At 33.4% G+C, this 25,021-nt stretch overlaps 2 protein-coding genes and 1 long non-coding RNA gene across 6 annotated transcripts; 1 reads left to right on the forward strand and 2 right to left on the reverse strand.

Moving 5' to 3' along the window:
- The first annotated feature begins 1,091 nt into the window (after window positions 1-1,091).
- Window positions 1,092-5,165, forward strand: LOC101218861 (arginine/serine-rich coiled-coil protein 2). 4 transcript variants are annotated; one of them, XM_031884535.1, is made up of 7 exons: window positions 1,092-1,268; window positions 1,872-2,047; window positions 2,191-3,045; window positions 3,127-3,285; window positions 3,872-3,963; window positions 4,139-4,207; window positions 4,349-5,165. In XM_031884535.1, exons 2-7 carry the CDS (start codon window positions 1,945-1,947, stop codon window positions 4,976-4,978), a joined length of 1,908 nt encoding a protein of 635 aa, XP_031740395.1. In that variant the 5' UTR covers window positions 1,092-1,268; window positions 1,872-1,944; the 3' UTR covers window positions 4,979-5,165. The 4 variants fall into 4 exon arrangements, with proteins under 4 accessions (XP_031740395.1, XP_031740396.1, XP_011653854.1 ...); XM_031884536.1 differs by having other exon boundaries at window positions 1,095-1,268; window positions 4,386-4,764; XM_011655552.2 differs by having other exon boundaries at window positions 1,098-1,268; window positions 3,148-3,285; window positions 4,349-5,031.
- A 5,287-nt stretch (window positions 5,166-10,452) lies between these two features.
- On the reverse strand, window positions 10,453-14,828 carry LOC101219097 (hypothetical protein). Its single transcript, XM_004144283.3, has 6 exons — window positions 14,205-14,828; window positions 13,773-13,862; window positions 13,258-13,491; window positions 12,941-13,043; window positions 11,337-11,566; window positions 10,453-11,093 (listed from the first exon to the last, which is right to left on the reverse strand). Exons 1-6 carry the CDS (start codon window positions 14,549-14,551, stop codon window positions 10,874-10,876), a joined length of 1,224 nt encoding a protein of 407 aa, XP_004144331.1. The 5' UTR covers window positions 14,552-14,828; the 3' UTR covers window positions 10,453-10,873.
- Window positions 14,829-19,090: 4,262 nt separating this feature from the next.
- LOC116403534 lies at window positions 19,091-20,737 on the reverse strand. Its single transcript, XR_004216313.1, has 3 exons — window positions 20,147-20,737; window positions 20,009-20,064; window positions 19,091-19,263 (listed from the first exon to the last, which is right to left on the reverse strand). It is a non-coding gene; the product is annotated as an uncharacterized LOC116403534 (long non-coding RNA).
- Between the last annotated feature and the right edge of the window lie 4,284 nt (window positions 20,738-25,021).

Genomic DNA, 25,021 nt, shown 5'->3' on the forward strand with positions numbered 1-25,021 from the left:
AACATTTTGAGGTCGACATCCAAATTTGTAAACAGTAAAGACAAACTTATAAACAGATTGAAAGTGTTCAATCTAATTACGCTTGAGAATAACATCGTATTATTATTGTTACCATTATGTTTATTGTTACAATTACCATTATTGTTATTGTTCTAGTTGAAAAAAATTATCAATTTTGACATCTTATCACTACTATTATCGCTTGACCTTCAGAGATAAAGGTAAAAGTAGCGATAATAGTAATTTTTCATAATTTTAAGATAATGTAATCAAAAGCAATACAATTTCGTTTATGTTTCAAGCAAATTACAACTACTCTATCAATGACATTCATTATAACTACACTAAGGTTGTGTTTACCTTAAAATATAATACATTTATAGTAATTTAAAAAGTAGATCACATTTGATTACTTTTCGTTAGGGGTGTAAACAGGTTGGATTGGGTTTGAAAACATTCTCAACCTAAAATCCATATTTTTGGGTTGGTCGGGTTGGCAACCCGAATTAATTTGGGTTGGGTTGTATTGTTTTTTTTTTTCTTTTTTTCATTCCCAACCCAACAATCATTTAGCTTTTTAAAGGATCATTTACCTCTTACGCAATCATTTAGCTTTCTATAAGATCGTTTACTCTCTTACGCAATTGTATAGCCTTTTACCTTCAAACGATTGTTTACTACTTACACGATTATTTAGCTTTCTAAATGACTGTTTACCCTTTTATACGCGATCGTTTAGCTTTCTACGTTCAAACAATTGTTTACTTCTTACACGATCGGCTAACTTTCCATACGATCATTTCAGTTTCTAAATGACTGTTTAACAAAATACTCATAACTTTATTTTTATTAAATAAATAATATATATGTATTAGTAATTCAGGTTACATTGGATTGAACCAAAATTTTGAATGATAATGAATGGTAATCTATTTTTAAATTTGTTATTTTTATAATTTTAAAAATATAAATGACATGTACTCTCTTTCTATTATTTTTTCATACTTTCCAGTAAATAAGGGAAAATGATTAATGAATTGAGATGGTAAATTTACATTTATTGGGTTACATGAGAGGAAAAAAGATCTATTGGACACGTATAGAGTGCCCAACCGAATCTCATTCCTTCGTATAAAAATATCTAAGGCAAACGAGTAAGAAAAAAACAATAATGCGTAGAATCGAGGGGGAATGAACAAATAATCGCCTACAAGATTATTCAAGTGCGTGCATGAATCAAATCCTTTGCTATTGAATCTCATTGCAAGGTATCAATTTCGATTTCTGCTTTCAATTTCTCCATTTTTTCTTCGATTTTTTGGTTTAGGGTTTGCATCGAAATGCCTCGATGTTTGAAACCCTAGGGTTTGATCTTTGCTTCTATGTCTCTCTGTTGGGAGAACTTTCTGGGGAACGGGAAGAGAGGTTGCACTTGACTCAGGCTTTGTCTCTTCACGCTTTGAATTGGGTTATTAGGTTTTATGTTCTGGGATTTTGTAATATCAAGTTTTCCTCCCTTTCTCATGGGGGTGAAAAAAACTTGCTGCCACTGTCAAGAACTGAAAATGTCATGTGGTTGTCTTCTTTTGGATGTGAGATTGATTTTTGTTTTGGTAGATTCTAAAATTTGGTGGGAATGTTGTATTGACAATGAACACTGGTTTCTGAGGGTCGTACTATTATGTTATAAATTGCATTTCGTGGCAACTTCTTTACTTTTCTGAAATCTTCTACTCTCTTCTTCTTGGTAATGATATGTTTGGTTTGATTAGATGATGTATAGTATTGCGCTTTTGTATCAAGTTTTCAGGATTTGATAATTTCTTTTTAAGTGGACTTTTTCATTGACCGTTTGTTGTATGTGGTTTCAGGTCACTTTGTTGGCTATTTTAATTTTATTTGAAATAGGGTTCATTAAGTGGATTTAATTCATAGTCTCCGACGATGGAAAACAATGGTATAAAAGCAGAATTTCGTAAGCCCTCTTCTGAAACAGCTGGCAGAAAGTATAGGCGTCGTTCTTCTGTTAGTGGGTCGTCATCTGATGGTAAGTTTGATTTGTTTTTGGGGTTTTCTCTTTTGGAGACAACTAACATGTGATTCTCAGTGATTTTAGTTCGGTCTGTTGGTTTTTTTTCTTTCTTTTCTTTGTTTAGTTTGTTCATGCTCATTATAATCGTTATTTTGCAGAAAGTCCTAAACGAGACCGTAGTTCTAGTCCAAAGCTCTTGAGAGATGATGCTTCAAAACATTCTGAACGGAAACCAAGAAGGAAAGAGGATGAAAGGGATTTGAACAAGGATTCTAGAAATCATCATAGTCGAAGTTCTGATTCTTATAGATATTCTGATCGAAAATCCTCTAGAAGTTTGCATGGTTACTCTAGGCATGATGATTATGTCAGACATGACAAATATGCAGATGAAGAAAGAGATTATGAGCGTTTATCCTCTCGTTCTAATAGGGAGTCAAAGGGCAGTGCTCATTATGATCATACACGTCGAGAGAGCGAACATTCACGTTCGCGAGAATATTTTCGGGATGTAGAAAAAGGTTCTCGTGATAAATATGATGCTTCTGGACATAGAAGTAGGGATGGGGATTCATTATCTGAAAGACATGGTTCTGGTAGTAGAAGGCACGCGAGCTTCGAAGAAATGGAGAAACATAGGAATGCAAGAGATCGAGATGGTCAGGATGAGAAGAGAGACAATATAAAGCATTCTGGAGACTATAAAAACGAACGGGTTCTCTCCCATGACGATGGTAGGGGGAACCGGTATGACTCCCTCTTAGGAAGGGATGAAAGTAAGCACCGTACAAAAGATATTAATAAAAATGATCGGAAGGACCTTGATGATGAAAAGTCCTCTAAAGAGGAGAGGAAACATGATGCCAGAGAGACTCACTGGGACAAGGTCCAAGGTAAAGAATCGAAGGGAAAATATGATGGTAAAGGTGTTTTTGTTGATGAAAATCAAGGGTTGCCTGCTAAGAAACCCAAATTATTTAGCTCTGGAAAAGAAGTTAATCATGAAGAGGATGGTAAGTGCTTTCTCATGTCCTATTTCAAATTGTTGCCTTCTAGTAATATTTGCTTCACGCTGGCATTATTGTTCTTAACAGTTATGAATTTTGAACATGCAGCTGATGAAAATCAATCTTCAACCTCTAAGAAAGAACAGGATGGAAAAATGAGTTTAGGACAGGGCCAATCTGGCGACTCTGATTTTGCTGCTGACTTCAGTGCTGCAAAAGTTGCTGCAATGAAAGCTGCCGAATTAGGTAAAATCTGATTTTTCATCTAAAAATTTATCCTATCAATATTCTCTCTCAAGTAGTTTGTTAGTTCATCATGAGTTAAGGTTCGAGAGAAGTTTTTTTTTTATTCTGAATTAGATGCTGCTGATATTTCTCATTTTGTTGATCTTCGCTCATGTTTTTTATTTTTTATTTTGGTTGTTGGAAGATAGTTGACTGCATTTTATATATTCTTGTATTAACAGTTATAAAAGAATATGGTTATGAAATCTGCTTGGCTTGCTTTTAATATCCTTAAGTTTTAGAGTTCCAAATTCCCCTTCTTCTCCTAGTTGAACTTAAAAAGAGAGTTTACCGGAGCGATTTAGTGTATGAAGTAATTAATAACATTCACCTACTTTAGTTCTTTTCTTTTTCTGGGTTTAGTTTGTAGTTATGTTTTCCTAGTTGGGTAACTGAAAACGGGAACAAGATTCTGTTTGAAGGTTGCCTTTCATTTTAACTCTAATTTATGACAGGAATTATATAAAATAACAATAGTTAAGATTTGAATGATTTATAACTTTTTACCTTCAATATTTTGAATTTGGTAGTACTGTCTCATTAACAGTTAATAAGAACCTTGTTGGAGGGGGTTATATGACCACCGACCAAAAGAAGAAGCTGCTGTGGGGGAGCAAAAAGAGTACTGCCGTAGAGGAGGTATGCACGATGATCATCTACAACTTAATCATCTCTTCATTTTATTTGGCTTTGGCATGAAATAGTTGTGCATTTGGTTAACAATTGAATACTTTAAAGAACCGAACTGCTCTAGCCATTTGATGAATAATGTCATTTTCCTTGTTCTTCATAATGCTTTTTCCCTTGGTTACAGTCTGCACACCAGTGGGATACGGCGCTATTCAATGATCGTGAACGACAAGAAAAATTCAACAAACTCATGGTAAACTCTCCCCCTCCCCTCCCCTCCACTCTCTTTCCCCTTCTATTCAATGTATCCCTGAATGTTAGTTAGCAACCTTTCATTGCTTAGTCATGACTCAGTCCATTAGACTTTTTTCATCACCTACTAACACATTTTTAGAGTCTGAGGTTGCCTTGGTGCCTATGGCCAATTGTAGGGTGTGAAGGGCGAGGTGAAGATGGAGTCCCGACCGACCAACCAAGATGGCAGCGAACTTCTCCGTGCCGAAAAGCAAAAGGAGCTCCAGATGGATTTAGAAAAACAATACACTGCTGGACTTCGCAGAAGAGATGGTCGAACGGTTGGATTAGGTCTTTAAGCTTAGTCACTATAGGCTGTGGATTATTTCTGTGGTTTGATGAAATTGTTACGAGAATCTTTTCTTTATGTTGCTGCACAAGAGTTATGTTGAATGTGCTTTCCACAACCTTCAACGGTATGTTCCTCCCCTCTTCACCTTGCTTAAAAACCATAGAACTGTGGCCTTGTGCATTTATGAAGATGAGAAAATCATCAGATTATCTCCAATTCCTGAATTTCATGCTCAGTTTCTTTACATATGAGCTTGGATTTCTAGTTTCTATGTCTATGATGTCTTTGCAGGAAGTGATTATCGCTCAATTGATTTCATTTCCTTTTTCTTTCTGTTTGTTTTCCCACAACTTACTCACAGAAACAAATTTGTTAGAACTTTTAAACTTGGCGTGGATTGTTAAAACCTTCACCAAAGGGCGAAGAACTGTTGAGTAGTGTTTATATTTTTAATTTTGTAAATAAAAAACCAAATGATCATAAAAAAAAAAGGGTTATCAAAGGGACTTATTAAGATCTGTTATAACTAATTGGATTTTTGGTAAACTGGGTTAGGTTATGATTTTGATTCTGCCTTTTTAGACCTTGAAATTTTAGAAAATTCCTACTGTTTTGCAAATAAAAATAGAGAAATTAAAAAAAAAAAAAAAAAAACCCCTTCCATGACCCTTTTTGTGAGTTACAATTTTGTTTTCAGACTGTTAGTTTGACGCTGGAAAATCTATTTTGTTGAAACACATCCAATTAAATCTACTTGTGACTAAATTAAACAAGAAGTTTGTGTTGATTGATACTGTTTCACAAAATTTAAGATAAAAAAAAAAGAAGAAAAAATAGGTCGGTTATTTGAATGAATTGTTTTCCGCTATACATCAACGAAGCTAAACTCTACGTATTTTCAACATTCTACCAATCTATTGTTCATGTTTTATTTATTGGGGGTTTTAACTAACCTAATTAGGGCTTGTCAATTTTTTCATACAAGTTTTATAAATGTCAAGTTTCAATTTTATATAAATGTAGAATCTAAACTATCAAACTATCCATCTTTGAAAATGAAATAAGAAAAGTGTCCAAAAGATCAAACTATCCGTCTTGAAAATGAAATAAGGAAAGTGAATAGTGTCCAAAAGATCAAACTATACATCTTGAAAATGAAATAAGGAAAGTGAATCATACACAATGTTATTAGATTCATGTGTAAATATAATATATGATTAATAGAATTAATGTAATATTATAATCAAAATTACTCTTTAATTCTTTTTATTTCGGTAATTTTTTTCAAAAATTCTTTCATTCGTTCGATCTCTCTTCGTTCATTTTTTCTTATTCCATTCATTTCCTTCAAATTTTTTCGATGAGTGTAGATTTGTCTCACATTATTAATTATATGTATGAAATTGTGAAATATTTTATAATTTTTCACTGTAAATTTGTTTGATAAAGAAAATTTTGAGTAAATGGAATATATATGTCATGTAATTTATAATATATTTCCTATTCAAGTATATATTCCACCCTATTTTCTTTTGTTTTACATTGTTTTTCATATATTCTATGTAGTTTAATAATTTTTTATATATACTTATTATATTTCATCAAATTTGGATTGAATTTTATTTATTAGAAGTTAATTTGTAAAATCCTAACATGACTAAAATTGTTTTCAATTTAAATAGATCATTATATACGCATGTATATTTAACATAATATTATATAACAATGTATGTGTGCATATTTTACATTGTATTTTGATTTTGTAACAAATTTTACATTACGTGGAAGTACAAATTTATATAACACAATTAGGAAATTAGTCTTTTGGCAGAAAAAACATTGCCGAAAGTCATAAAATAAATCAAAATTATTACTTTTCGCAAAGTCACCCTGTCATACGTTGCAGAAAGTTAACTCATTAAATTTAATTCTATACTTTCTGCGACGTGTGGTTCCTGCACGTTGCGAAAAGGTTTGGTTCCCGACATGGAGCTCTTTGCGTCGGTGAAAGGTGATCAACGCCAACGCACCTTTCGTCGACGTTGTGTGTGGCATTGCGATTCATCCGATTTCTTGTAGTGATATGATTCTGTTGCCTTTAATGAATTTTATAACTAAGGAATAATACACGAAACAACTATAGCTTATTCTCCTGAAATAAATGGAAAAGTTGAAAGAAAGAATAGAAATCTAATTGAATTAGTAGTTGTTATCTTGCTTGATTCAAGAGTAGCACCATCTTGGTGGGGTGAAATAATCAAGACCGTTAATTATGTCCTTAATAGGATTTCTAAATCAAACAGTAAGACTTCACCATACGAAGTCCTTAAGAATAAAACACAAAACCTATCTTACCTTAGAACTTGAGGTTGTCTAGCTTATGTTAGAATACATGATCCTAAAAGAAGAAAACTAACCAGTTCATAGGATACACTGAAAATAGTAAAGACTATAGGTTCTATGACTTAGAAAATAAGGTAATCATAGAATCAAACTAGTTCTATGACTTAGAAAATAAGGTAATCATAGAATCAAACTATGTGGATTTTTCGAGGATAGGTTTCCTTTTAAATTTAGAAATAGTGGAAGCTTAAATAGTCAAACTAGTGGGAGCTCAAGTTCAAGTATTGTAACCCAAGATAAGAAAGTGTAGAGCCTGAATCTAGAAGAAGTAAGAGATCCAAAACCACAAAAGACTTCAAAATGTACAACGTAGAAGATCCAAAAGATCTAATAGAAGCCTTATCCTCAGTAGTTGCCAACTTATGGCAAGAGGCTATCAATGATGAAATGGATTCTCTTGAATCTAATAGGACTCGACACCTAATTGACTTACCCCTGGCTGGAAAGCAATAGAATATCAATGGATTTTGAGGAAGAAATTTAAACTTGATTGATCGGTAGATAAGTATAAGGCTAGACTAGTAGCAAAAGATTTTTGACAGAGAGAAAACATAGATTTCTTTGACACTTTCTCCTCAGTTACTAGAATCACCTCAATTAGAGTGTTGGTTTCTATAGTTGTCTTGAACAATCTTTTAGTGCATTGGGTGGATGTTAATACTGCCTTTTTAAACAATGATTTTATAAAAAGAGATCTATATGGAACAACCTAAAGGTTTCATAGTTCATGGTCAAGAATGTAAAGTTTGTAAATTAGATAATAATCCCTCTTTGGCCTAAAACAAGCTCCTAAGCAATGACACCAAAAGTTTGAAAACCTAATCATATCCAAAGGGTTCAAAGTAAATGAGATAGACAAATGTATCGACTATAAGACTGAAGATAGGTTATGTACTATCATATGCATATACGTAGATGGCATGTGAAACTTTGAATCAAATTTGCACGTCATAAACGATGCAAAATCAATGTCGAGCGTTTGACATGAAAGACGAAGCTAATGCAATCCTAGGCATTAGAATTACTAGAAATGAAAATGGAATTTCCTTAGGTCAATCTCATTACACATAAAAAATCTTAAGGAAGCACAACTATTTTGAAAGCAAACCAGCTTGTACACCCTTTGATTCTAGTATTAAATTGTTCAAAAACACTGGCGATAGTGTTAATCAATCTGAATATGCTAGCATCATATGAAGTCTAGAACACTGAAATGCTGTAGAAAGAGTAATGAGATATCTTAAGCAAACCCAAAACCTAGGATTACATTATCAAAAGTTTCCCGCTTGAAGGTTACAACGACGCTGATTGGAACTCCCTCTTAGATGACTCAAAGGCTATAAGTGGTTATATTTTTAATATAACAAGAGGAGCTGTTGCTTGAAAATCCAAGAAACAGACCACCTTAGCTTAGTGAACGATGAAGTTAGAAATGATTGCACTAGCTATTGCTGGTGAAAAAGCAAGGTGCCTTCGAAGCTTGCTATCAGAGATTACCACATGAGAAAGATTGATACCAGTCGTACTAATCCATTACGATAGTACTGCAGCTATCACAAAAGTTTTAGAACAATTATTACAACAGTAAGAGATAATAGATACGTCGTAAGCATTGTACCATTAGAGAACTTCTCATTACTGGTTCAATGATAGTGGATTATGTACGGTCTAATGACAACTTGACTGATCATTTGATGAAAAGACTAGTAAGAGAGAGTTTTTAAAACCTCAGAAAGAATGGACCACAAGCTTATAGAAAACTGAATTACTTGTGAAGTAAACCCAACTTGAAAGAGTGAAGATTCCAAGAAACAAGTTCAGTGGGTAATAACTGATCACAAGTGACATACGAGAATCATGTTAAAATAATTAGGATTTTCTTTCTTATGATTGAGTAATTAGCATGACATCCTGAAGCATATAAAAAGCTTGAACTTAGTTGTTAATGAATTCTATACTTGATATCATATAAGGTACTTAGCCACAGGAGTACTCTTGATAGATTCATCTTTGTGGATGTGGAAGTGAGAGCCGCTTTCTATAGAATTCTGGACAAATTCTCTAGACCATTCACTAAATTTGGATATACGTGCAAGGCCTTAAAGCACGAGAAATTTTAAATTTTCACTCGAATAATGCTTTGTGTGAAATTTTATTAGAAGGAAAGTTCAAAACTAAGTGTTATTTTACAATACTCTAAACTATTGTCACTACATAAAGGTTTAATTCATTAGACACCTTTACTTAAGCACAAAATTAAAAAGATAGACACTGTTCGATGAAGATGTTTTTAAAAATTTTCAAGTGGGTGACTGATAGTAAAAAAATTTCAAGTGGAGGATTGTTAAATGAAAATTTTGAGTTAGCAAATATTTATCATTATTTTATTCTAAACATGCATTTCCACATTGCTTAGATAGGATGAAAGTCTCCTTTATAAACGTATACATTCATTAATAGGTTTGGGCCATAAGGGCACTCAAGTTTTAGGGAAGAGCGACGAGATAGACAAAAGTAGGTTTGTCGATATTATTTCTCCATGTACGCGAGACAATATGGCGTTTTGATCGGTAGGCGAGGTGATTTAATCATTACTAAAGAAGGCGTGATACCACCAGCATATTACGCGAGATACAAGGCAAGAAAACACACGTTCTGTCTAAGTGTTAAGGCTTCTCAATGCATCACTCTTTCTCGGCAATTTGCAAGAACACTTCGTCTATGGATTGTTGAAGGCAAATCTATGTACAAGTAGAACCATCCATATTCATAAGTCTATGCTACTCTTCTTTCATATTGAGTTGTTGTCACTTTAGAAGTACCAGATAGTAGGTCATCGTTCACCATTTGTCCAATTTTTCCACGTCGTGACAAATTTGGTTCTCTATTTTGATTTGGTTCAATTATGTCAAATTGGAGGAAAAATTTGTGGGTCTTTGTTTCAATTTCAAATGGGTCGCTCATAGGTTTTGTTTTAGATCTCTATATGAGAATTGTTATCTTCATCTAAGAAGTAAAGATCTTTGTTTATACTTCAGAATTTGTTGTTTTCATTCTTTGTGGGTATATGTTTCCAACCTAGAAGTTCTTATTTTTTCCTCCGTGGGTTTTTGTTTCTTGGCCTGCATCGGTTGATTTGATACAAAAATTTTCTTTGTAAACTCAATTGGTTCATCATTCTATCACCTTGATTTTGTCCGAGGGTGCTCATTACTATTTAGTACTTTTTCCTTTATAGTATTTTCTTTTTGTATTTTTCCTTTATTAATTTATTGGTGTCTATTTATTCACCCAAATAAAAAGTTGTTATGGACTCTAATTTATTCAATACTAATTGAGTAATTCACATTTTCATATATTTTGATATATTTGAAAATATTTAGAACAATTTTTTATATGTATCGTGAATTTTTCTACATTATAATGAAAATATCTACATTATAATGAAAATATTGAATATTTCCTTGTCATGTCAAGCTCATGGAAACATAAAATTATTAACAAAAGTATCAAACAACTTGAGAGAAATTTAATATTATGTTTACAATGGAACTTTCTTTTGGAAAAGAAAAACTTCACAAGATTGGCCGTCTCCGAAGTACATAACCTACCAAATTCATATTACCATTCTCTACGGATAGAAAACATGATTAAAAAAATGGTAGTAAGCTACTTTCTGTAAAGATCACAAAATCAAAACAAAACTGGTCATAAAATTAAAGGGGGCACTAAACAAATGGAACTAACGAAATTCAGAAACCTGGATCACAATTATACCACACATTTACAACATTGGCCAAGCATCTGCCTTCCCTAAAACCTTCTTATCTTCACTATTAAACTTTTCAATGAACACTGAAAGGCTTTTGTGGTGGATCAAAAACATCTCTCCAAGACATTTTCCCAGACGAATGACTGGCCAATAATTCCTCACCTTCTTTCTTCATCAGTGTAGACAGGTATTTGCCATGCTTTTGTGTTCTTCTTTGGGTCGTCGGTGAGGCTTAGATCTGTATCATCTTCTTTAAATGTTCTGATCAATGTCTTGGCACCTGCCATAATGAGCCTTTCGATCATGAACAATTGGTAGTTGTTCTGAACCACAGGATCCAGAATATCGCTATAGTTCGAGGAATAAGCCAACTTGTACCTGCAAAATAGGTGTATCATGAATCAACATGGTGCGAACTAGTATTGAAGCACAAAGCGGAAATAGTTCATTCTTTATTCTTGGTTAAAAATGGAATCCTTAAGGGGATACGCAACTAAATGAGAGTTTTGATGATTTATGTTATAGCTATCAGAACGCAAGATCCTTTGTGTAAAGTCTTTCTACTATTAAATGGTAAAGAACCAATACTTCATCTTTAATTCTAGTGAAAGAAGGGCTCACCGAGCAGAGAGGGGTGAGAAGAATCCAGGAATTCTCTCATTTGAAGCAATAAAAAGAGTCCGCCCTGCCGGAACCCACTTTGCTATTCTCTTCAGCATAAACTCCGGCCGTGTATCCCTGTCAAGATGTGGATGTAAGCTTCTATCAACACCAAACCTGTCCTTTCTGGTCTTTATTTTATCTCCGCGACGAACATGGATGGCATCATAATCACCGAGTAGCCCTTTAATCTGATGAAGTGCATTATCAACAACATTAAACAACACAAAATTCAACGAGTAAGATTTCAGGAGACATGGTTACTTATAGAACTATTCCAGAAAGAAAGAGAAACAACTTGTGAATCTTTTCTCAATGTTATTACGCACAGTATAACCAATGCAAGGAAACTTTATCTCTAACCAATGCAAGGCTTACCATCCACCCACCATAGCTAATTACACTTTTTGAATTTATTTAATGCTGTTAAGAGGTAAAACGAACACCTGCGATCTCAACCTGGCTTTATGAAGCACATGAGGCTTCCTAATCAATGGTGTGCCTTCTATTCAGTTTCCAAGAAGGCACCTAACCATGAAGTTTCACGTACTTCAAAATTTTCTACAAAACTATCGAAATATAATGGTCACAACTAGCTTACTTCTGCAAATAGTTGTATTGTATACAGCACCTTCTTTATTATTCCTTGTCTTTCAAGTTTCACCATTATGCAACCAACAGAACCTCAAAGTTCAACAAAGACAGAGAAAGAAAAACTTTCCAAGTATTTTGGATGGTGGACTAAATTGAATTTCTAGGAGTGGAAAATCTCAGGCCATCCTAGAAGTGGCCCCATTTTAGTCTTCTGTTTCTAAAAACCATGCCTACTTCCCTCAATTTTATTAGTATATATCATCACTATTTGTGCAAATACATATCAATTTGTCGACATTCCAAAAAGAAAAAAAGTTTGTAAAAATAACTTCTTTTTTTTGTTTAAGAAAAAGTGGCTTAGGTTTCGAAATAATTTTCAAAAGGTGGAAGACAAAACAAAGAAACACACAACAGTTAAAACTTTTTAAGCATAAAACTAGAAACAAATTGATTGTCATAAAATCCCTTGTAATCTTCTGCAGAGATGTTTCTTTGGAAATAGTAAGGGTGGACCATGGGCACAAAACTGAATGACACCCCTTGATATCCCAGTTATTGGAAATAATAATAATAATAGTAATAAAAAGAAAAATTGAAAGAGTTGTGAGTCTTTAATTAGAGTTTGTTACACTTGTCAAAGAGTATCGAAAGTAATAGTATTTTACATTTAACCCAGAGTTCAATAATTATATGCTCTAAGGTGGCAAGGTTATGCAAAGAAGCATCTGCAAAGTCTGAATAAACCGAAGACCTAATCTTGTAACACTGAACTTAAGCATCTACTACAACTATAAAACACAAACCTAGAAATATGGAAAAGCACTGAAACTAGGCTTCAAAAGCAATGAGGTAATAGCTTGCAACTTTGTTAGGCCCTGTCTCATGATTCTTAGAAGAGTGCAAAAATCTACTATGGATGTAATGGACAGAAAAAGAAAGCAACTAATAACTTTTTTTTTTTAAAAAAATACCTTCTCAGCTGCATCCCTCAAGTTTTCTGCTGCCATAGAAGGAAGAAATTTATAGGGCAACATTACGGCACTATGGTTGTTTCTGTCCTTGCATTCCATAAACCTAATGAGTTATCATGACATTAACACCCAAAGAATTAATAACTTGGAATCTTAAATCAAAACATCTGTCATAATAAGTTGCAAGGAAAAGCATAAAAAACATTATAAAGATGTGCCTAATTGAGCTTTTACTGATTTACTATAAAATGAGGCTTGGATCTATCGAAACACAAGCTTAAACACAAAACTATCTTATTTCCCCAAGTTTGATTTACCATGAAAGAGGGCTGGCAGTTCGATTTATTAGCAAAAGATTGGAGTAGCGGCTGCTGTCTCTCAGTTCAATACGACTGACTTTCTCTACATGGCCAACTGCTCTAGCTCCTAATTTCATACCAGTTGACAGTACCTGATACCATGATTTTGAGTTGTCTAAAATCACTGGTACGGTGTCAGATATAAGGTCCATATCGTACAAAGAGTCCATGGCACAAGAGTTTGCTTCCCAACTGCAAGTAAGAGAACAAATTCAGGATCTATGTTCTTTCTAGAAAATTTCACAAATAAATGTGGAAGAACAGTAAATCTTTGAAGTTGAAATCTTAGTTTGAAGCACAAAGAGAACCATTTTAATACAGTTTCAATTACCATCAAGTATATACTTTTTAGAAAACTAGATATTTAATACGTACAATATTTATATGATTAGAAACAACATGGATCGACACAGTTGCAAAAGAGATAGCATACAAGGAAAACATTATTGGAGAAGAAAAGAGGGAAGAAATACCTTTCCTCTGAGCTTGAATTGGACTGATGAAGAAGGCCTTTCTTATTATGTATAGGGTTGATACACATTCTAGAGGGCATTACAAATGTTCTGTACCAAAAAACAAAGAGTAGTAAATTTCTTGCTATGTAAAGCAATAAGTTGAACTTGAGCGTAGTGAACCAATACCTTACGATTACAAGAGAAAGTAAGACAAAACTAAATGGCACCTCATACCAATATCATAGAACTAAAATCAAGCAAAGGGCAAAGAGAAGTTTAACAATATGATAATTCTTCATTTAATGATAGAACTACAACAATGCTGATGAGTTACTGCTCACCTAATTCTAAATCCTTTTCATACAGGAACCTTATCACAATTCAACAAAATAAGCAAGAATAAAATAAGGATTAAACCGCAGAGTTCAGAAGAACTTCATGAAAAGTTACCTTTGGAGGAACATGGCTTCCTCAAGGGCACACCTCAAGCTGGATTCCTGGTGACCCAAACCCTCACAAGACTCGCAATGCTTCCCCGGGCAGTCGATTCGGTTTCCCCAGTACAAGAACTTGTCATTTACACTAAAAAAATGCCGATTACGTCTCTGTTTCTGGGTCAGATTTTTTAATCTGAAGATTTTCTGAATTGAGTTCGAGGATGGAAAAGAAGAAGACCCATTGGTAGAAATCAGAGAAGAAAAGAGGAAAAGAAAGGCAATGGCGGAAAGGGAAACAAAGAAGAAGATGAGTGGGGATCTGGGTTTGGGTTTTGGCTTCTGGGTTCTGGGAAATGCCATGGAATTTGCAGAGTGGAAGAGAAAGTGAAATGTATGGCGCAAGAGTTATTGAAATTCGATTCAATCGAACAAGGAAATGCTATAGAATTCGATTGCATCCGGTGAAGAACAGGAACTTGGATCGAGCACTAGTAGTAGTGAGAATAGAACTGAGAATTGTAAATAAATCATAAATGGAATTATTGATTTTGATTGACATATAACTTTGAATCGAAGAAATTTTGATGCAAAAAGATATGTTTGCGGTTTTGCCTCTCACCTAACCACCATGTGTCCAATCTTCAAGCTTTGTGTCTTTTAAGTCCTAAAACACATTATTTTGTTAACTAAATTGTACGAAAATACACATATAACAAACTTTTTAGTCTAATTGTTATTCTTCAATACATCTATTTGAGCTAGGGTTTGCAATTCAACGGGGCGGGGTTTGGAGATGCACCCCTCCTTGTCTCCGTGGAATTTGTAATCTTCGTTTTCATCCCATTTCTCTAGTCGAGATCACTGAAATCCCGATTTAGGGTTGGATCTCCAAAACTAAATAAATAAATTGATACATTAATTTATATAAGTTCAAAGTCTAAATCGATACATTTGAAAACAAGTGAGTGTTATTAGTTTGTCATATGTGACAAGGTGTGATTTGACCATTTGTAAACAAAACAAAGATGAATAGCTACTGAAGATGCACTTATACATCTTAATATTACCTTATATGAAAAAAAAACCCTCCAAAAACATCCTAGATTTTTCTATTTTTATGCTCATTTTTAGAGTAAGCATATACAAATTAAAGATTAGAATTTAATGTTACCTTGTTGGGGATTGGAACCATTTTTTTCACTCCTTTGATAGGGGTGGAAGCCTTTCATCCCTAAAAAAATGAATTTATAACACTAATCAATACAATCTCTACCACCATTAAGTAGTATTTGTAGTAAGATAGATTGATTTGCAAGAGAGTGCAGAGGTAACTTAAATTTCTAGGTAAAGCAGAAAATGAAGGGTTTGGTGTGTTTTAAGAAGTAAGCACTTTAAAACAAAATGTAAAAAAAGCTATTTTGTGTATGTTTAGATATCCCCAATTGCTTGCTTCATTATTGAACTCATACAATTTAATTTCTATTTTAATCTATGCTTAATTAACTATAACATCCCGAATTTGATGTTAATTATTTTAATAAATGGATTAATAGTCTTTTCGAAATAGTTCAAATGAAAAAATAATTACATCAATTATGAAAACGAAAAAAAACTCACACATCTACAATAAAACACTCCAAAAATGTCCCGACCATCATTTAGTATTTAGAAAGCGATCATTTAGAATTTGGTAATTTAGATTTGACTTCCCAAATCCAAATGATCGAATATAAATCTAAACGATTTTTTAATATATATTTTTCTGTACACAATCCTATAGATTTGGGTTACCAAATGTTAACAACTTTTTTAGATTTGATAGTTTAAATTTGTACAGTCAAATCTAAACAAAAGATTATTTGATAGTGATTGTTGAAATTGATTGTTTGAGGTTTAAATTTGTTGGCATTCAAAGATGAAAAGAAGAAAAAAGAAACGGTAGAAGAGTAGAAGAAATAGGATGAGATGAAAAGAAAGAAGATTATAAAATCAAATTGTGAATATGAGGAACAAATTAAAGCATTACACATTTCTTGATTTTAGAATCTTCAGATCAAGCTCAGTCTTCTCAATTACCCATTTTGGTTGCGGGGATGTTAAATTATTTATTTTATACTGTTTTACACCTTTAATCCTCCTTATTTTTATGTTCTATTTTTTGCCTTTTACCTATGTGACACGTCTTAGGCTTTCTCCTTTCCTCTCCTCTCCTATTTATGTTTTGCTCTCTCCTTTATTCTAAATAGTGAAGATAGGAATTACATTCGCTCTTTATTTTTCTTCTTTTCTTCTTTCTCAAATATAAATGGTCGATACCATCCATGGTACAACCAAACTTTCCTAACATCCTATAGCGTCGTTATAGTGCAATGGAGTGAGAAATGATGTAGAGTTTTGGTACTGATTTAAGAGATTGTTTGACAAACGATAGTACCTAGTGGTCATACTGAACAGTGATTTGGAAGTGAGCAATATAGAGATTTTTAGGTCAAAATTACATTTAAAAAGTCATTCCAAACACATTTTTATCCTGAACAGCAAATGTTTGAAATCGATAGACGAAATGGCTAAAGTCCAACTTAGATGGGAAACACTAAATATTATAAAATTTTGAGGATTACATCAAACTAAATTCAAAATAAAAAATAAAAATAGAATAAAATATTTGAGAACCTAATGACCGGATTGAAGTTAAACTCAGAACTTAGGGACCTAAATGATATTGTCCCCTTAATTTGTTTCCTATAAGCAAGTGGAGTACATTTCCATTAACATGTGTTTGAATTTTCAAAGATTCCATATAATTAATATTCCAATTTTATCTATTTATTGACACTTGTGAGATACTAATCTAAAATTAAGTATAAATCAACCATAATTGATATACACTTCTTTTCTTTTTGGAAGTTGAAGATTCAAATCTTCACCTTTCACTTGTTGCACAACAAAAATACAAATGATCAAATTGCACTGAAAGAAATATGGATATTATTGCACCGGAAGAAATCTGGCCTTTAATATCGGGTGAAAAAAATAAAATTGAGCTTTAATGTTGTTTTTCAAAAGGCGCAAATATTTAATGTCAGTTTTAAACTGACATTAAAGAGAGTGGTTTATTGTCGGTTTAAAACCGACATTAAACATCCACCTTTTGAAAAACAACATTTACTTTACTCTTTCTCAAACGCGCATTTCTTACCATATTTCACGTTTTCCTCTCTCTTATCAATTTCACTCTTCCCTCTCTTCTCCTAACAGCCGTCACCGCCACCACCATTGTCCTCTGCCGTGCCCAGTCCTTAGCCCATTCTCGTCTCTTTCACGTTGTGCTTGCCACCACCGTCATAAAGCTTTTTCTTCATCCACGTTCGTACCTAGCTCACACCACCACCGTGCCCAAATCCCTCTCCCTTAACCACCATTATTGGAATTAATAGCACATAGTTGAGGCTTCTGGGTTTATGCGAAGATGAAGGTATGAATAATTATTGATCTTTTGTTTTCTCTATAATCTTCTTTCTCTCACCTTTCAGTTCTTTCTACTAGTAGAAAAAAAAGAAGAATGGGAAATTAGCTCACTCGCGAGAGGCCTGAGGCTCCATAAGACCGGGATATTGTAAGTGTATTTATCTGCAAGGTAAGCGAGTCCTTCGGCTAAGAGTCAATGACATTCATAAAAAAATAGGGTGCGCAAGCGCAAGAAAGGCGAGACCTTCTAATCATCTAGTGGATCAAAAATAGTCTCACCATTAAAGTAATATTCTTTGCGCCTAACTATGGGCTCAAAGATCCATGAAAAATCAAGCTCTAGATGAGTGTCCATTAGAAGCTTTGGCTTTCATCCATGGTTCGACAAATGAGCTATAAGGCTGGCGCTACTATTTCATTATTTCTATCTTAAATAATCTTGAGTGCTTTCGTAGGTTCAAATGTTGAATTCATTGAGAAGAGAGAGAAAGAGAAGAGCCTAAGAATGAGTTCTTCTTCATAGATGATTATCTCTTTCTCTTTTGATCTTTTATTTGACTATGAAAAAGAATGTTCGCACAGGGACAAGGCTTCATAAGAAAGAGATATTCTTGATCCAAACAACCGGAAGGATGAGTATAAGAGGACGAGTCTTATTCCACTAAAAAGAAAGAATATTGAACTTTCTTTTAACAATGTAGATAAATAAAAGACTATTATTTTCATCTCGTGGGAGGGATTTTGGCAGTCACGATTCTTCTTCTTTCAGTTTCAAGAAGCTCTACAAGCAATCGGATCAATCAAGACGCTAGAAACGACGTCGACGAAAGGTGCGTCGACGTTGATCACCTTTTGTCGACATGCACAATATCACGTCGCAGAAAGAGTCGTTCCACGACATTGAAGAACTTTACGTCACGAAAAGTGTAAAATTAAGTTTAATAATTCAACTTTTCGCGACGTGTGTCAGGATGACGTCATGGAAACCCTAAACGTGTTGTTTCAAATTTAGCTTTTCGCAACATATGTCAGAGAGATGTCGCAAAAAGTTGAATATTTAATTTATTATTTTAACTTTTCATGACGTTGTCAAGTAGACGTCGCGGAAGGTTGAATTTGAAATGACATGTTTCAACTTTTCGCAACGTGTGTTAGATGGACATCGCATAAATTTGAATTTGAAACGACACGTTTTGACTTTTCACGACGTTGTCTTGAACGTGTCGTAGAAAGTTGAAATAATAAATTCAATATTCAACTTTTCGCGACATGTAGTAGTTGACGTCGCGAAAAGTGAACATAAAATGTTGTAACGACCCAACTTTTCTATCTAAGTCGAAGTCATTATTATAAACAAAACACTTTGATTGACACAAAATATGGTAAATTTTATTTTAAATCATAACGATCAAGGAAAACTTAAGTTCGGGCCCTATTTAAAACAATAAAATTCTAAAAGTACCGTTTAATTTAACTATTCATAAACTCAATTCAATCACAAAAAAGAAATTTAAACCAACATCATAAGCAGTTTAAAAGACATTTTCCATATGACAATCACGACTCCTTGTCCCTCGTCGGTCTGCCTCTCGTGTTACCTTTGTCTGAAAAGTTAAACATAAAAGGGTGAGTATAAACATACCCATAAAGAGACCCACTACTGGTCCCGTTAGGGGAAAAATAAAATTGTTAACTTTCTATTGGGGTGCCCTACATTTTAATAGTCTTGTGATCCCGTAATAGTCTATTGGGGTGCCCTACATTTTAATAGTCTTCTGAAGGACACATATATCAGTCTAGTGCTCTGCAGGAAGCACATGTCAGTCTAGTGCTCTAGAAGGATGCACAATAGGTGATGATGTCGTAGGACACTTGCAAGGCACACTACCCTATAGATAGAGCTAACAATTTCCGCTCAGTCCAAATCTAGCATTTTTAATTAGTCAAACGGATTTGCAAATCAAGCTACCATCATTTCATTCTTTCAGTTCAACATATTTACGGTCAATTTATGCAATACAACACATAATCAAACATTATCAGAACGGTTCCTCAACGAATAAACTTATACATAAGTATCGCTCACCTCAGTTCAGTCAATTCAATTTAGTTCATTAATCCTACCTACAGGACACTACCTATGCCCTAACACAACAGCCAACAACCCACAATCAGTCATCATAACCAAGTATACATATCATTCAGTTCATCTCAGTTCAATAAAATTCATACAGCTAAACAATCATCAATTATAAATTTGCATATCAGTCAGTCCATCTCAATTCAGTGGGATCCAAACAGACAATACATCTCAATTGCATCGTTGAGTCTAGTAGTAGGAACCCTTACCTTAACTTAAAGTTTTATGCAAAACTCTTGGTCGAACTAACTTCAACAACCACAACCTAGACATAAACAAACAGAAATCAACATCTTTCTAAGTAGCTTCAAGTATCTAAATCACTCAAATGTGAATTTAGCACTTACCCCGTTAGTGGAGGGACGAACCTAACCCAAGTTATAGAAAATTCAAACGTTTACTCGCTTCAAACAGTACCTTCAAGAAATGTTAATCCAATCAATTAACCATCCTCACAACTCATTATTTTTACAATTCAAAACCAATCAAACCTACAATTTTCATTCTTATCACAACTACCCAAAACAAGGCAGAAACTGCAACGTAGAAAAATGGAATCGACACGTGTACACCAGAATAGAGAATCGGTAGTAGCTGTTTCACGGTCGGTGGACGAAGGATGCAGGGAGCCACACCATGGCATGCAACTGTCAGACGAATGGGAAACGTAGTGTCATAGCGTGATGGCGTGACAAACGACTTCGAAGATTGAAGCTTGGGTAGTCGTCGGCGAGATGACAGGTCGATCGGTGACGTTCCCCGTCACCTGGAGCAGAACACGACGACGCAGACATCGAAGGAGTTATGCACGGATGAATCGAGCGGCGACGCAGACGTCGTAGGAGTTACACATGATGAATCGAGCGGCAGCTTCATGAACCAGAACGTCACGCGATGGCTTCGAGAACCGCATTATTCTTTACCCCCAAAATCGCATTATTCTATCCCCACCATAAATACCATATATAAGTATTAACCTTTTTTTTTTCATATATAAGTATTTATTTTAGAGGCTTTTGCAAAAATAGCAAAAAAATTATGATAATAGAGTTTGTGTCACAACATTTTCTAAATTTGCAAAAGTAGCGAATTTAAGAGTGATGAGCCTCCGATAGCCCTATCATTACCATCTGATAGCCCGCTGATAACTTATGATTACCGTTTTATAGCTGTCTAATATCATTAATTTTGTCATATTCGCAATATGCAAAAAATTAGTGTCATGAGCTGTTTTTTTTCTAAATGTTTTGGCCATTTGATGCAACTTCTCTTTATCTTATAGGGTATTGTTCCTCATTAGGATAAACATCCCTTTTCAGAGGTATTTAACAAATGTCATATATAAGTATTCTCTAACTACCCAGGGAAAGGGATGTTTATCCTAATGGGATAATACCCTATAAGATAAATACTTTTATATGACAAAAAAAAAAAAAAAGGTTAATACTTATATATGGTATTTATGATGGGGGATAGAATAATGCGGTTTTTGTTTTTAGGGAGGAGGGGTGAATAATGCGGTTTTGGATATATGGTTTTTTATTTTATAATTATAAACATTTTTTTATCATCATCACGACTTCTACTGCTCATAGAAAATGATCGAAGAAGGATTGGTGGTGGTGGGCCTTTCTTTTCCCTTTCCCTCCTTTACCTACATTCCCCTAGACCCATCCTTCTTCTATTATGAAACAAATGTTGATTAACTAAATTTAAAGAGTTTAACCAGTTAATATCAAATTGTTGGAGTTTATAATCTATAGGTCTATTAAGTTTCCCCGATAGCTCATAAGAAGTCAACTTAGAACATTATGATAGAATAGTTCGAATTGTTCAAATTAGGTAAAGAGAGAAAAATCAATGAATATATGTAAACATCAATTATAAGTTTAAGATAGAGCTTTATGCTTAATATGATTTAAATATTAAAAATATGAATACAGATTCATATTTAGAAGCTCGAAAATGATGGAAATTGTCAAAGTTATGAAAAGCCAAAATATTGACTTTTCACTTTGTAAGTTAAATTTTGACCGACTTTATATTTAAATGAGATTTCAATTTCAGAAAAATGAATGTAGATTCATGATCGAAAGGTCAAAATTAGCCAAAACAAACAAAATGGTAAAAAGTCAAAATGTTGACTTTCAACTTGAAAAAGTCAAACTTTGAATTTGATTTAAATACTAAATTACAATATTGTCCTTAGACAAATTGAATTATTAACCCTTGTTGAGATTTGGCAAGTTTATCACATACATCTAGTTTGCAAGTGGCTTCATACACATGTAGGACACCTAGCACACTAATAGTGAGTGAAATGCTGATAAAGGAAGTCCATTACATGCATTCTTGCATGTAGTTTGCTTATAAAACAGTTTATTGTAAATGACAGAAGACTCATGGACTTTTGCTGAGATTTAATTTTTTAGTTAGGAATTGCAAAAATAAACCAAAACTCATTTTCTCTTCACAAAATCTCAAAGCTAAGTTCCTCCTAAAAAAGCCCATCTCTCTCTATTTTCTCCACCATTCAAGTCCCATAACCCGATTCTAAATTCAAAGAATAGCGGGTCAACATTAGTGGTCGATTCGGCTTCAAGTTTGTAAGGAGATTACGAAGAATTCGTGAGGAGAGATTACAAGGTTAGAAAAGCTTCAACTGTGAGTTTTTCTATTAACACTGTCTTTGTTTAAATTAGGGTTGTTATGCATGTTAATTACCAAAGTGTTTAGTTGCAATTAGAGTAAAATTTGATTCTTATTCCATTGCGCATGTTTTCATCTTCCATTAATGTGGGCCTTGACCCAAAAGCAAAGTTAAATTTCCTTGTCCCACATTGATAGTATTGGAAGAGGTGAGTGGCCAATGGGTATAGATACTAAAGAAATAAAAGGGGAATACAAAGTGTGTTGGTGGTGATAGTAGAACTCTGTTACTACACATTGCAGTTAGACGGGTGGATTCGAGTTTAGGTAACTGTGTGCTTACGAGAATAAGAATGTAATTTTTATTACCTATCAAAATATTTTTTTGGTAATTTTTCGGATTGATCCCCAAGTATCTTCTATTTTGCTGTTGCCACTCGTTCTACTCTGGTGCAGTCACCAGCCATTCCAGTTCTCGCGTTCTTTACTTCAGGAAATTCCTGTTCTTCACAACATGCTTTGCAGTTTTGCGAGTCACTCTTCTCCATTTTTTTTCCTCTGATTTTCGACTAGCAGTTGGAAGTCCTCAATTATAAATTGCGGCATCTACCCACCATTTTAATCGCTCACAAAATCACTGCCTATTCGAATTCTCTCATCCCTCTTCCCCACGTTCTCTCTACTTTCCATTTACTCAAGTTTTGAGTTTCAAACGGTTTTGTTTCTATTCCTTGTTTCGGTGAGTACACATTAGAATAAGAAAGCTATGATAACCTTGGGGAACAACCGACAACACGATTAGCACCACGTCGGTCATAATTACTTTCAGAGTAGTGGTTCGTCATGACACAACAATTTAATATTGTTCGATATTTTGACATATTTCTCAACAATTATATGCAATTATCCCAACATTATAATGGATAATAAATTGTTCATTATGGTCATATTTTTTTTTGTTTTTTTATTGGTTTACATTTTCTCGCTTCTTATAATCTATTCTCTTCGTATAATTTGAAATATTAATAAAATAATTAAAATACACAACTCATTATTCCAAGTTCAAATAATATAAATAAAATATTCAACATTTTTAGATAGAAATAAAAAAATTAAATATAGTAATTTAAACATGAAAAATCATAAAATATTAGTTATAATAATAATAATCTAGTTTTAATATAAGGTTAATGTGCTAGATATTAGATATTAGTAGATATTCTTTTATTTTAACTTTTTATTTAATAGTAATATATAATAAGCTGTTTTTAATACAACTACACTCATTTTCAAAGAAAACAAATTGCAGTATTATAAATAAGTAGCAACATAATTTTGTATTGCTTGCTTGTATTCTCATCCATAAGTAGCAACATTAATCCAAATTACAAATGAGTAAGTATGGTAAAAATTACGATTGAATCAATTTACAATAAAGACCTAAAAGACCTAAATAATAAGAGAAGATTGTGGATCTTAAAATATCTCCTAATACAACTCACTCGAGTAAAAATGTTTAATTTAGATGAAGACAATGAACCTTCACCTAACGCCATGAAAGAAAATGAGAAGAAGATTTTGTTAAGTTGTAGTTTGATAGCATGAGATTTTTCAATTCATTGAGTAAGTAATATATTTCTCATTGAGAAGAGAAGACATGAGTCCAAGACAAAATAGAGAAAATACAACTTACAAGCCATGTGTAGCACATAAAGATCGGAGAGAATTAATAAAAATTACTAGAGCTGACTAGAAGAATAGCAGAATGGAAGATTTACTTTGGATAAATAGAAAATTTAAATTTAAATTGATAAAATAGCAAATTCAAAAAATAAGAAAGAAAAAAATTGTTGCAACAACGTCTTATATGCCTCTCATCTCAAATACAATTATCACACAAACCACAAATACCACATCCTTGACTCAAACTCCCAAAAAACAATGATATTGCATCTATCCCCTAATTTTTTCGATCACTATATATCAAATCAATTAAAACCTATCAAAATCCTAATTTCCTCCCAAAAGCCAAAATTCATCTCCATCAAAACTCCAATTAATTCAAACCAGAGTAGGTGTTTCATATTTTCTTCAACTCGCATGTGAAAAACGTTATCATACGTTACAAACCCTTCAAATCCTTTACACCTTTCAAACCCTTCAAGTATTCAAATATTTAGCATAAAGAAGTTTACCAAAAAAATAAAATCTTCAAACCCTTCAAACTCTTTAAACCCAAAACGATTCCAACTTTGTTCTCTGTAGAAACAATTTCAGTTTATCTAGGCTTTAATCCTATTCAAACTTTTCATACATTCGATGCAAGATTGAGAAGTGTTTAGGTTTTTCTTCTTACGGAGGAGCTTCTTCATCAAAATGATTCCAACATCGTCTTCGGTAGAAAAAAGGTTTGTTTTCCTCATTCTTCTTTCGTTCGCTTGAGTTTTTTATGCTTAGTAAAATTGATACTTGGTAACGCCTCTAAAAAACAACATTTAGAATAATAAAAGCAAATAACAATGAATAATGATATTTCAAAATATTATAAAAGAATACATGTTTTCGGAATATTT

This window comes from Cucumis sativus, chromosome 4 (genome assembly GCF_000004075.3).
Source record: "Cucumis sativus cultivar 9930 chromosome 4, Cucumber_9930_V3, whole genome shotgun sequence".
Taxonomy (NCBI): Eukaryota; Viridiplantae; Streptophyta; class Magnoliopsida; order Cucurbitales; family Cucurbitaceae; genus Cucumis; species Cucumis sativus.